This window comes from Rhynchophorus ferrugineus, unplaced genomic scaffold (assembly GCF_030347505.1).
Source record: "Rhynchophorus ferrugineus isolate W39M unplaced genomic scaffold, kcgeb_rfMv2 rfM1, whole genome shotgun sequence".
Lineage (NCBI taxonomy): Eukaryota > Metazoa > Arthropoda > Insecta > Coleoptera > Curculionidae > Rhynchophorus > Rhynchophorus ferrugineus.
In genome coordinates, this window is record NW_027472580.1 from 50,797,162 (window position 1) to 50,810,603 (window position 13,442).

The window sequence follows — 13,442 nt, forward strand, 5'->3', positions numbered from 1 at the left end:
TTAGCCCTTCTTTGCTTTCCGCGATGTATTTCTGATTAACAAATAAAAGATATTAGGTAATCAGTACATGGCAATTGCTTTTTTCATTATGTTAAAATTTAAAAAGTTGTCTGCTATCAATGGCTGTCAAACACAATAAATGATGCAGATTGCATAAAATCTATTGTCTATTAATAGATGGCCGTTGAGGGTAGGAGCCAAGCTTTTAAAGTTGCTGTGCGGGATTCATTGGTTCAAATCCAAAAAATCAATTATCAAACTTATCAAACTGCGCCTCTGTACAATTCATATTTATGTTGCTTGAGAATTTCTCAATCTATAACAGATAGAGTATGTTAAATATTTTTATCGTTGATGATATTTATTATTGCAAGCTTTTTAAAATATTTATCACAACTGATAAACTTGTTGATCTTAATGTTCAATCTTGATAATTTCTTAACTTAAATTTTATGAAAATATTATAAAACACAAGTCACAAAAGATTGCATTACTAAAATTCTACGTATGTTTATTACGAATCGGATAGATAAAAATTTCAAGACATGAATAACTAACTGTACATTATTTTTATCTTGTGATAACTCGTAATTATGCATCGAAAAAACCATTAGATAATAACCTCATTTAGATATTCAACCATTAGATAAGACAATAGAACCACATTTAACATATTTAAATGAAACCATCAATAGCTCTATTGAATTAAACTTGTTTAAATTGATGTGTACGCAATTTCTTTCGATAAAATTGTTAGTTGTTAGTTGTGAACCATCCCATTAGTAGCGTGTACAACTGTTATTGAAAAACCTTTAAAATAGTGAAGGTAAATTGTTTATGTGATTTTCGCCTCTGATATAATGTTATTAAATTAATTTAGTATAATTGGTTTAATGGGAAACATTAAAGAAACTTAAAATAGTAAAGATAAAATTAAATATTTTCAATATAAATAGTATAAAATTTTTATTTTACAATAATTATACGGAATTAGAAGAAGACCTTAATGTAATATTTCTAATCAGATAATACACTGTAAATATGTACGTCAGTATATATAAAACAAGTTCACCAATTTTTCTAAGAAATATTTGTAGTTTTTGAAGGGGATTTTTCAAGTATATTTACCCTAATTTTGTACCCAATATTCTTAGAACACATTTTATTTATATTTTTAAGTACAAGAAATGTCTGTATATAAAAATATCTTTTAGCTGTTTATTCTCTCGTTTTTTTAGGCTATAATTAATAATACTTAGTAAATTGCTAATCATTTTAGAAATAAAATATATCAGCTCTAAAGCATTGCAATATTTAAAATATCCTCCTTATATTTCTTATATTATTAAGGAATATATATTAGTTTCTCGTATATACTCTAATAATAATAATAAATATTCACTTTAAAAAAGCAATAACTAGCAAAAATTGATAACATATACCAATCAAAATATTTTTTATTATTTTCATCAACTTATTCCTATTTTTTCTGGCAACATGGCGATACCGTGTCGAAAAAACAATGCTGTAACAATGTAGCATTTCCTCAACACTTCAAAACATGTAATGTAAAAATACTGTAAATATGTAATTAAAAACCACACGTAAAGGTATATAAATATTTTATTCATGAAGTGTTAACCGATCTGAAATTGCTCTGAAATTTTGAGCTGAGCTTTAGTCCAATAAGACATTAATTCATTATTTAAAAACCTTCTGGTCCTCCAGCAATTCTTTTAAATAGCTCAGTCTCAAATCGTTGAAACCGACAGTTGGAATATGACGAAACAGCGTGATGAGTTTCGGCAACAGATTCATGAAATCAAATCACAAAAGGAATGTATGTCGATAATTTGAGCGTTCCATGATTAACATCTATATTCAATGAATGATTCAATAATTATAATTAAAAATCTGTTATTTTAGGTGAAGAAATGGCAAAACAATCGAATTGAACTGATTGATACATTGATACCTTCCATATTCATTATTGGATATCACTGATCTTTTGATAACATAACACTCACCTCATTTAACGTACTAAAAATATCTTAATATAAAATATATAAATTGCACTTTTTATCTACTTAATATTTAAACGTAAGAAAGGAATTCAACAATATCAATTAGATATCAGAGACTGTGAAATTACTTAAAATGAATAATTTAATGACTTAAATTTCACCTGAATCAGCTTGTGATTTTAAATGATTTATTAAGAATGCATGATTGGAAAGAACCAACCTTCGTTAAATCTTTACTAGTATAAAGTATATATTTAGTATTCTGCCTGGGTATGTTCTTATTTTAAGACCGACACTTTCAATGCCTGAAGAAAATCAAATGCCAATGTATCTATATAATAATTACTTCACTTATTTGCTTGGACTAAAATAATTATGCTATTAAATTCATTATCATTTACTATTATGTACTGTTTGTTATGACAAACCAAAGCCTTCCATATATAATTAATGCTGTTTAAGCAGATAAAATAGTGAACATGTTTTCTTCCTTATATCTCAGCGATTGTTTATGTCGTAGACATCGAAGAACCTTGGCTTAACTAAATTGAAATGGAAGACAGTTGGTGGTAGAGATGTTAAATTATTACTGGAATAAAATCCTGTCGTACAATTTTTTAAATGGATGTTGTTATAACCTTGATGAATACGATATTTTAAAAAATCCAAAGAATAATGAATTTACAGTATTTCACATAAAAAATAATGAATCGAGTTGATAATTATTAAATCATTTATATTTATGATAGAACTGAAATTCCGTATATATTTGCTGACATGGTTATTTTCTATGTATATAATCTATTCAAAGTTTTTTTTATATACTATAATGTTGCCGCATCAATTTTGAGTTTAAGTTCAGTTTGGCTTTGATATACAAAAAAATTCTAATCTAAATAAAATAATTAAACACAAACAAAAAAATACTGTTTTCAAATATAATTTATTTTAACATATAGTACATTTAATGCATATATTATCCAAGGACTTTAAACTACAATTAAGAATAAAGGTATAATATTTTGTAGGTTAGAGTAGTTTTATTATATTTACTTTGAACTCTTTTCCACACCACCCATGAGAAAGAGTTCCAGGTACATATTTATAAGTAGTGCTACCCCTCTGGAGGTCTAATCCACCTAATTAACAATTATATATCAAAATAATGTATTTTACTTTCATTCGAGAGCATATTTACCTTTTTACGTTTAGTTCTTGTTTCCTTCGATGGTGTGTTTACTTGTCAAGTCATCTTGATATCACTGTATGTTTTATTTCTTCTGCTACTACCTGTGTACAACATTCTTGATAAAATTAATCATTGAATTTTGCTCAACGCATTTATCATATCTACAAAACAATATTATCACATATCCTGAAAGTTTCCTTTAGTCACTTTCACTTTTCGTATTACTGTCCAAGTTAATCATTAAACTGTTAATTTTCAATCGGTCTAAAATATATTCACGATCGACCATTTATCAATTATTTCCTTTGTATGTCTTATCGAGTTCATCCAAATCTGAGGTGTTATTTCCATATCCTTTCCATGGAAGATGGAAATTATTTGTGATTGAAATTAGGATTTGAGTTTTTATATCTACAACATATTTTTTCCTATTTGAATATATATATATATTACACTTACTTTGCATTAAACATTTTTAAAATTAAACTGAATTTAATGATACTTGGATTTTTAGCTAGAGATGGTTTATTAACATAGCGTCCAATTTTTAGCACTATTATTGATGAATATCTCGAATCTATATAAGTTATGAAATGTAGTATGCCTAAAAAATTAAAAAAAATTTTTTTATGGATATAAGTGACGACTTGTTGAATGGCGATATAAAACGACACTACTAACGTCTCACTGGTTTTAAAAAAGGTGTCGCGACTGAACAGTGATACAATATGACAAGGAGGGCCCAAATCCAATTTCAACACAAACCACACTCCTATATCGAGACGTCTCAATCATTACACCATTCAGTCTTAAAACAAACACATGGTCCACGATTTCCAATACACAGCCAGTAGCCAGTACCATTTTAGTCGCGTGATTTAACACATAGCATATATTATGAAATAACGAATTCTAACTTCTAATTGCATTACCGTAATATTAGAAAAAAATTAAGGGTTTAATATGATAAACAACTCAATAATATGATGCAATTATTTATTAATAAAATAATATATATAATCGATTGATTCGTTATTATTGAAACGGCACATTATTATTGCGTTACAATTACCTTTTATATAATGTGACACAGATTTGTTTATCAGGTCCAACAAAGTATAAAATAATTGAAAAGATTATGATATGAAATATAGATGATATACTAGAACTGTTTAATATTATGACAGCCATTTTAGCCATTACTTTTAAAACCCTTGCAGTAATAAACAAACCACGAATCCAAAAATTGAATTGGAAAAAAAAAATCAAAAAAAAAACTAGAAAAGTACCTAAACATACCAAATACCAATATATATATATATATATATATATATATATATATATATATATATATATATATATATATTTGTATATATATATATTGGTACCTAACTGACTTTCATACGAGGGTCTGTCGACAACTCAAAAACAATTTTTGATATGATGAATATTAATATCAGTTAACCTGTTATTATCATCTGATTAAGATGAATATTGTTTAATATGAATATTTTTATTATGAAATGTAATATGTCGGTTAGTATTTTATTATCTGGTGATGATAATAACTTTTCAGTATGTTTAATTTTTTTTTAATTCAATTTGAAGAAAGAAGCTAATGAAGTTGATCGATTGCTGTGTGAAGCTATGCTATGCTCTATCGATTTACATCAGATTCTATTTTGGTCTACTCTGTCTATTAGTAAGTATTTTTCTGGAAAAAAATTTCAAGACGAATATTCCATGATGATCCGTGTAAAAGGCAAGCAGAATATACTGAATTATTGGGAGTAACATCAGAAACAATTTGATTATAAATTTGTATTGTATTTGATTGAAGATTTGTATTGAAGTGAATCAAAGAGAGTGAATGAAGTCAAGATGCATAGAGAGGCGTTTGGTCGTGTCTGAAATGGTGCTTCAACAGCCAAATTGGAAAGGTTTTGTGTCGATCCAAATCGAAAAATATCACGGGGACAACACGGTCATACATTAACGGCAAAGCCGAATATTCATGGCTCCAAGCTAATGTTCTGTATTTGTTGGAATCAGCTTGACGTTGTATACTACAAGCTGTTGTAACCTAATAAAACTATCAATGTGGATCGTTATCGACTACAACTGATATATTTGAGTCGAGATTTGCGCGAAAAGTGGCCGAAATACGATCGAAGACAGAACAATGTTATTCTTCAGCATGACAACGCTCGACCACATATTGCAAAACTAGAGAAAACATGCTTAGAAACACCAAAATGGAAGAGTTACACTACGAGCCGTTTTCTCCAGGCTTTGCTCTTTCCGATTACTATTTACTCCGACATATGAGTATTTTTATAAAAATACCATAAAATGAATTAATTCGTAGATCGCCTCAAAAGTTAGATCGATCTTTCGAGATGGAATCCCAAAATTGCCTAAAAGATGGGAAAAATTAACAGCTATCGATGCACAAAACTTTTAATAAAATATATTGTATTTCACAATTAAGTTTTGAATTTAAAAAAATATTTTAAAGTAACCTATAGACCCACACTATTTTTCTAATCCGAAAAAAAAGAAGGTTAAAAAAACTACAAAAATAAAACAATATTGATCAATAATGAAAACGCTATATATGCAGTTAATATTGAAAATACTTCTAAATAAAGTTGAATGCACCAAATAAATCATGTTACATTATCATAACGCATCCTCCCATATGGCAGCGGCAACTCTTCACTATTTACTTGAAAATAGAATAATGATAATAGAAAAATCTTCTTACTTGCCAGTTTGGTAATGTGTGATTCATAGTTGTATTTTAAGATCTAAAAAGTTTTCAGAAGTTATTTGGCGAGTATTTCTAATAAAACAAATATCTCAGTCTTTATATTCTCAATAATTTTAGATGAACCCTCGTATGCGTATATTTTTTTTGTTATATTTTGGAGTCTCTTTTTTACCAACTAGGGTAAATATGGACAGGACCTACTGCTTAACGTGGATTCCGAGCCACGGTCTTAGGCATTCGGTTTACCCACTGGCGATTGACTAACATAAAAATAATCTTAGAACACATGCGGATTTACACAGCCTAGTTACTGGCGTGACTTATAGGATTGTGCACTCTTGCCTTTTGGACAGTCCCAATGATAAACAACCACAAACATAAATTTACGACCATGCCCCAGCAAGATTCAAACCCATGACTATCGCACAGTGTGAGGACAACTGTGCTAACCAAGCCGGCCGTATAACTTTTTTGCTATATTTCTTTAATCTTAACGCTCGGTTTACGCTTTATTTTTTCTCGGTTACGCTCCTGTATATTTTTATATTTTCTCGGCTTTTCTTTAAAACAAAATTTTATTAGTTCAACTTTTAAACATTTAACAAGTAATGTATATTTAATAATAAAAATAGTCGCGACTTTGTGTAGACACAATAAGTTATAAAATTGTAAATTGGCAAAACATTTACTTTTGTTACATTGTAAATATATTCTAATTATCTTTCAAAATAGGAGATAAATTAATAATTTATTCACCATCAAGTTATTTATTATTTATTAGCTAATGAGTCGGAAGGCTAAATAAATTCTATATAAATGGTATTAATCAATCCATCATAGTCTGCAAGCTATGAAACTGGTCTTATTAATTATCAGATTAATTGTCTTACTTTATCCTATAATTTTTTACGGGTGACAAAAACATTCGTTAATAAATAAATGTTAACTCTAATGCTGGCTTGATTATTGGCCATCCGGTATATAAACGATTGCAAAAAAAAAATAAAGCAAACGTCCTAATCTTTGAAAAGCGCCGGTTGGTTTCAGTTGTGGTTGGGGATTTGAGCAGGTCAGTGTGGTTTGAACTTGAAAGCGTGAAGAGTGCCTTGGCTGGCGGCGTTCTAATAAAAGTAAGCGCAATTAACATTGTCAATTTGTTAATGAGGAAGTCGGCTATTCTCGCATGCGTACGTATTAATCTAGGCCTTCAAAGCAGATATTAACACAGTTACGTGTTATCGATCGAATTTAGTGTACAAAACGTAGTGTCTTATCTTTTGTTTCTGTTAATATAAATGTAATGGATATAAACAACCGTTTAGTTTATATATTAATAACTATTGAAAGTGATAAAAATAGGTTTATTTTTAGTTTCTGCTTACTGTTTTATAAATATATTAATAATAATAATAATTTAAAATTTAAAATAAAATAATAATAAAAATAATAATAAACAAAGATAATAATAATTTATTTTTTACTAAAAAATTGTTTAGTTAAATAACAATAATAGATTCAGTAAATAGTAACGAGTAACGTAAATCTGAAGATCTATCTACAGTTTTATAATTCGTTTTTTGAAACACATTTTTAGATCTTCTTTCAAGTTCCATTTACATTTCATACAAAATTGAATAGTATATTGATGCAATAAACAGTATGCGAAATTTATAAATTATTTATATTGCTCAAAGTTTTGTATAATTTTTAAATTTATATTTTATTTTTATCGTGTTTAATAAGATCGCATAATGGAAGTAAAAAACGAATAAATAATTGAAAATAAGAGTTTATTTTTTCGTAATTTCAATATACTTATTGCGACAACTATCAATCATATTCTAGATCCAATTACTGTAATTTTTTTCTCCAGGGCTTGTAATTTCTTTTCGAATGCTCTACAGAAATTTGCATCACTTCGTCATGAATATAGTTTTTAAATAAATATTTTTTTGGTCTCTAAGAAAACTCGCAAGCCAGTGGGAGCTAAATTTGAAGGATCAGCTGGATATTAAGATAATTTATAATTTAATTCAATAATGTTCACCTTTGTCTTTAAGCTGTTTGAGCAGGCATGCGATCTTGCTCAATAAATATTTTTCTTCTGTAAATCGTAACTTTTTTGACAATTTTGTACTCAATTGGTCTAAAATATAAAATATAAAATATAAATTCGAGTGATAGTAGAGTTTAGAAATAATACACGAAGATTTTTTTGTATCCACGAAAACTGACGCTAATACTTTTTTAGTCCATTTATGAAAATTCGTATTTGTGGTTTCGGAGCTGAAAAGTTGGGTTCGTACCACTCCCTTATTATTTCTGAAACGCTTCAAATGTTTAAAAAAATTAAAACGTCATTTGAAGTATTATTCATTGCACTTAATGAAATGCTTATATATTCCATTAGATCTCTCAGGGCCTGGGCTTCTTGCTTTGATTCAGCAACATGGTGATAGAACCAAGTCCCTTCTATACTAATAACTCGTCGAACAAAATATTTTTATTATTTCTGTAAACGCCCCAAATGTTGTTAACTAAGTGTCAGATTTTTGGAAATTAGAACGTCATGTGAAATATTATTCATTGCACTTAATGGTATGCTTATACGAGTATATTCTATTAAATCTCTCTGGGTCTGGACCTGGAACGATTTCTGGAATATTTTTCAGGTTATCCTTTCTATATTATTAGTCCATCTTCAAAAATTATATAATAATTTTTAAACGAATAAGTTCTTTTATAAACAATATTTTCGAAGGAGTAGTTTCTCATTACACATTAATCAGTTCGGCATGATTTTCTGTTCTATTTTAATAATGTACCTACACGCAAGCTTTCAATGACTTATAAATAAATAATCAAAGTAGAGATGGAAATAAAATTTTGGTTATATTACCCTGAATGATTTTTTTTGTTTTACTACTCATAAATTGGACTCATACATACTATTCATACATTGGACTTGAATATGAAATATGAATAAAAATAATATCTGTATAATTTCAACACTATATACTTATCATCATAAACAATGTGCAACAAATTAAAATTTATTTTTGCTTCTGAAACAAATCATTTAAGTGCAAGATAACTCTATTTTTAAATATAGAATTGTAACATAACATAGAAGTATCAATAGTAAATAAGAGCGTTTAAATTATTAAATATTATTTTCTTCGTTTATTTGAAGTTTTAATTAATTTTTCTAATATATAATTAATCAAATTGCTATTATTTAATTTTTATTATAATTAAATAATTTAAATATAAAGTATTAAAATATTCAAATTCTACCACCAAGTTTCGAATTTTTTCTTATTTCGTCTAATATAAAGAATATCTTTCCTAGAATTATGCGACTATTAATGCAAAAAAAGGACAGAAGACCCTGAGCGAATATTGTGAGCTAAGTTTTTTGTGACTTGACTGGGTTATTGTAGTTTGAACCGAGTGCAGCAGTATATAGAGTGGATTGATGGCTATTAGGATGACTTATTTCATTTTTGTTTATTTTGAGGTATATTTTTCTATTTATTATTCGTATTTTTTATATTCGCTTGCTGTATGTATGTTACCACATGATGTAAAAGTATTATGGTTAACGTACAATATTAAGTACGTTATTTAAATATATTTTTCGTCTATACCATGTTTTAACCTTTCTGCCAACTTATTATTTAGAGTCAACCTGTTGTATAGAAATTTTACGCACTTTTGATAAAAATATGCAATAGTAAGGAGAATATATAATAGTAGATGGCTTCAATGTACAATATATGCCAAATCCTATTCCAATGTCACTTTTACATCATAGTCCAATAAAACAACATACTTTTGTAATCATATGATTAACATACCATAACGTAGATTCAATGTAGATCAATGGTGCCAATATAGTAGTTCGTATTCCAGGGTCTTCCGATACTTCTTTCAGTTGGATCATTGAAATATCAATATAAAATTTATATTAAAATTATTCTCGGTAGTAAAAAAGTATTAACTATTTATAAAAAGTTATTACACTAAACAACCAAAATTTTACGATTAAATAATGTTTAAATAATAATTAATTAATAATGTTATTGAGGGAAAAATACTAAAAAATAAAGTCGGTTTTGAAATCAGAATTTGTTTTTATATTTTCGCTCTGAGAACTTAATGAACTGAATTGAATTGAAAAACAAGCAGTTTTTCATCTTTAATGCGAAAGTTAAATGATGATGAAAAATAAAGATAAATGCTATGGATTTTTTTTATATAACTATCTTCATTTATATAAAATAGACTATTTTGCAATGCTTAATTTTACTGTTTCAGCCTTACCTAACGTCATATGTTTCAGGAGTTTTTTTGAATATTACATATTCATAAATACGTAAGCATTTGGAAACTGAATTATTTTTGTTATGTATATCAATATAAAATAGAGAGTTCAAAGATTATCACATTCGTATTATTCAGTGGAAGTTGCACTGATATTTTATCACTTTAATTAAAAAACAAAAGGACCTAATTTAACGATCTGTGATGTTTTTATTAATATTTATTAACAATCTACAAATCATTATTTTGTTTTGTTCGATAACTTGTTGCCATTTTGAAGGTAATTCTATTATGGCTGTCTCATAGAAGCTCATGTTCTCAAGCTCTTTTGGGGCAAGTTTATCCATAAAATAGTTCGCAATGGACAGGAACTGGTGGTAATTACTTGGTACCCGGTTCGTACCACACGGTGGATATATAAGAACCTTCTACATAAATTCTAGGAGCTTCTGGCAATTGGCTATTGGTGTGTGTATCCCGGCGTTATCTTGATGAAATACAATTCCTTTCCTAGTGACCCATGTAATCCAATTCGGCATGATTGCCTTTCTCAAATATTTATTTTTTGTAAATCACTGCTCTTCTTACTATTTCACCATGCTTTTACTACGATCGTTTTGCATTGCTTTCATAGGTGATCTATTCTTCATGGCGACGAAGACCACCATACTCTATAGAAATAGGCCTCCCAGAAATTTTGTTGCGATTGGATTGTGATTCACAAGTGAACATTTCCATGAGGTTATCTTGGTTTAACTCGTACTCATATACCCTGATTATGTTTGTATCCGGCCTCGTCAAAATTATTCCAAACGAGATTTTGTGCAATCTTTACCTGCTGGGAAATAGAAGCATATGGTCGGTCAGACTCGTCATTTCAATTTTCGACACAGAAACTATAGAAGCGGAATTGACAGAAACCAAAACTGCACTTGATTGATTATTAGAGTATTATTATCATAAACACTATTCACATTCTCAGCTTCCCGATTTGCGTTTCATCGTTATCTGTAGAGAAAGGAAGCGGTTGAAGAAAAACTGTAATATAATGAGTTGAAATGAAACCTAGTTCTTAGCCATTCGCAATACTGCCAAATACGTTTTATTGGTACGAAATATTATAAGCTTTGTATTGTCATCTAGTTTAGCGCGAGATACAATTTATAAAAAAATTCTTTAAGTAGACATATGTATGTTGATGCTCAGCATATATTCTTATTCAATTTGCAAATGACTAAAGGTAACTATCATACTATTAAACATTATAAATATGTACTTCATTAATAAATATGCAATCAGTGTCAATGATCTATTCAAAGAATAAAGATTCGATAATATATTACCTCTTTAAGAACAATACCGTGACACTCTTCACATCTGATATTCATTAATCTATTAGTGATATGTTAAAAAAGAAATAAATAATTTAACCTTGGCCTAACCCTGTTTTTTAAAAATAAAAACTCATCGATCAATTATGAGATATAATTGTTAATTATTAGATAAGCCGTTATTTTATTAATAATATATATATATATATATATATATATATATATATATATATATATATATATATATATATATATATATATGATTATGATTGTTCGAGACCATCATCGTGTATAGAAGTTTTTTTAATATGAAGAATTTATTTAAAGTACCTAGCTGTATTAAGAAGAATTAGTTTTTGTGTAAAATGTATTTAATTTTTGTATATATATATATATATATATATATATATATATATATATTTGTAAGACTATACAATTATACCAAAAAAGTAAATAAGCTGTTAATTTCATTTTCGTTCAATAACATATTACAATTTTTAATAAGATTGATTTTTCCATAATTGGAAATATGAAATAATAGCTAATCATAAAAAAGTTACTTTACTTTAAAAAATAATTGAAATGTTACATTTTAGGCGATATTTTCTCTTATATTCAAGGTAAAATCACTTATATATTCCCATCATTTATCGCGATGTTTTATATCTTTTCAATTCTGTTTGATATGGTAACATATATTAAAAATGTATATACAGTTACATTTGGATTTAAGTGACCATTATATATGGTTAATAACGAAACAGCAGAGATTCCACAAACTTCACGAAGCTTCCTTTCCAACATCATCAAACATTTTTAGAAAATTATGTTGATGTGACTCCATCCTATCCCAATTGTTAGTTTTAGTTTTAATAATTTAAAACGTGTAATTTTGATCCCAAAGAACAGAGAAGGACGGCAAAAACGTTCAACGATACTGATTTTTTGGACAAAAACATAGCTCAGACATTTAAAGAACTTTCAGACAGACTAGCTTAGTTTGACCAATCAAGTATTTCTAGAAGTTTATATTTTATGGGAAAGATTCAGAGGTCATATTTTTTGAGAGCAATCCAGCATGGCTTTTCAGGCAGACAGTTCTTTCCACACAGCACCGTCATGTTGCCTGAAAGATGTCAGAAAAAAATTATGAAACTGAAAAAAAATTAATGATGAAAATGATGGAATATATTTTGAGTAATATATGGAGTATAAAAAAACCTTTTTAAACTGAAAAAGTGATCAGAGTACATACAATCTAATACTAAATTTTGAAAAAGTACCGAGAAATGATCACTTGAGAAGTCTGATCAATGATTGTTAAAATACGTTTTGTAGTTTTGCTATGTTGTCACAATTACATATCCTGACATCTTCTACACTGACGTGGAGTAGCGAGTGCGCGATTTTGTCAGGTTATCTGCGGTTGCGTGTGTTTTGCGATTTTTAGAATGGATAAGAATCTTTGGGTTGTAGTATATAGGGAACTTAGACTGTCTAGTTCCTCAAAATTTTGTGATTCAACAACTTCATCAAAAACGCATGCATATAACCAATAATATACATTCAAAAGCGGTCGTGATGGGAAAGATCTGCGTTGGTCTAGTCAACCATCAGTGCCTTTAACTAAAGTTAACATAGCTAAAGCGGTGTGATTGAAAAGTATATTTGTCGAAATATATCGAATTTGTGTAAAGAAAACATTGGTATCATGATTTTACATCATGGCAACGCACCAAGTCACTTTCACTGAACAATAAACTTATTCGTTTGATATGGCACCAGCCGATTTCTTTCTC

At 28.1% G+C, this 13,442-nt stretch overlaps 2 protein-coding genes across 12 annotated transcripts in view; one reads left to right on the forward strand and one right to left on the reverse strand.

Annotated features, from left to right (window-relative positions):
• LOC143206947 (zinc finger HIT domain-containing protein 3) overlaps positions 1-13,442 on the reverse strand; it is a 68,049-nt gene that overhangs the window by 8,327 nt on the left and 46,280 nt on the right. The window contains exon 4 of one of the 6 annotated variants that reach the window (XM_076419825.1): positions 3,223-3,314. The exons of 3 other annotated variants lie outside the window; for them this stretch is intronic. In XM_076419825.1, the coding sequence (XP_076275940.1) occupies positions 3,268-3,314 (47 nt within the window). In that variant the 3' untranslated portion in view covers positions 3,223-3,267. 2 more of the 6 variants (XM_076419826.1, XM_076419823.1) reach the window with 2 other exon arrangements.
• The window catches only part of LOC143206945 (beta-glucuronidase), a 45,309-nt gene continuing 32,570 nt past the window's right edge, over positions 704-13,442 (forward strand). For 2 of the 6 annotated variants that reach the window (XM_076419809.1, XM_076419816.1), the window contains exon 1: positions 704-826. The gene's annotated coding sequence lies outside the window, so the exon portion shown is untranslated. Of the gene's footprint in view, positions 827-7,011; positions 7,174-13,442 lie in introns of those variants that run through there. The other 4 variants (XM_076419808.1, XM_076419814.1, XM_076419813.1 and 1 more) reach the window with 2 other exon arrangements.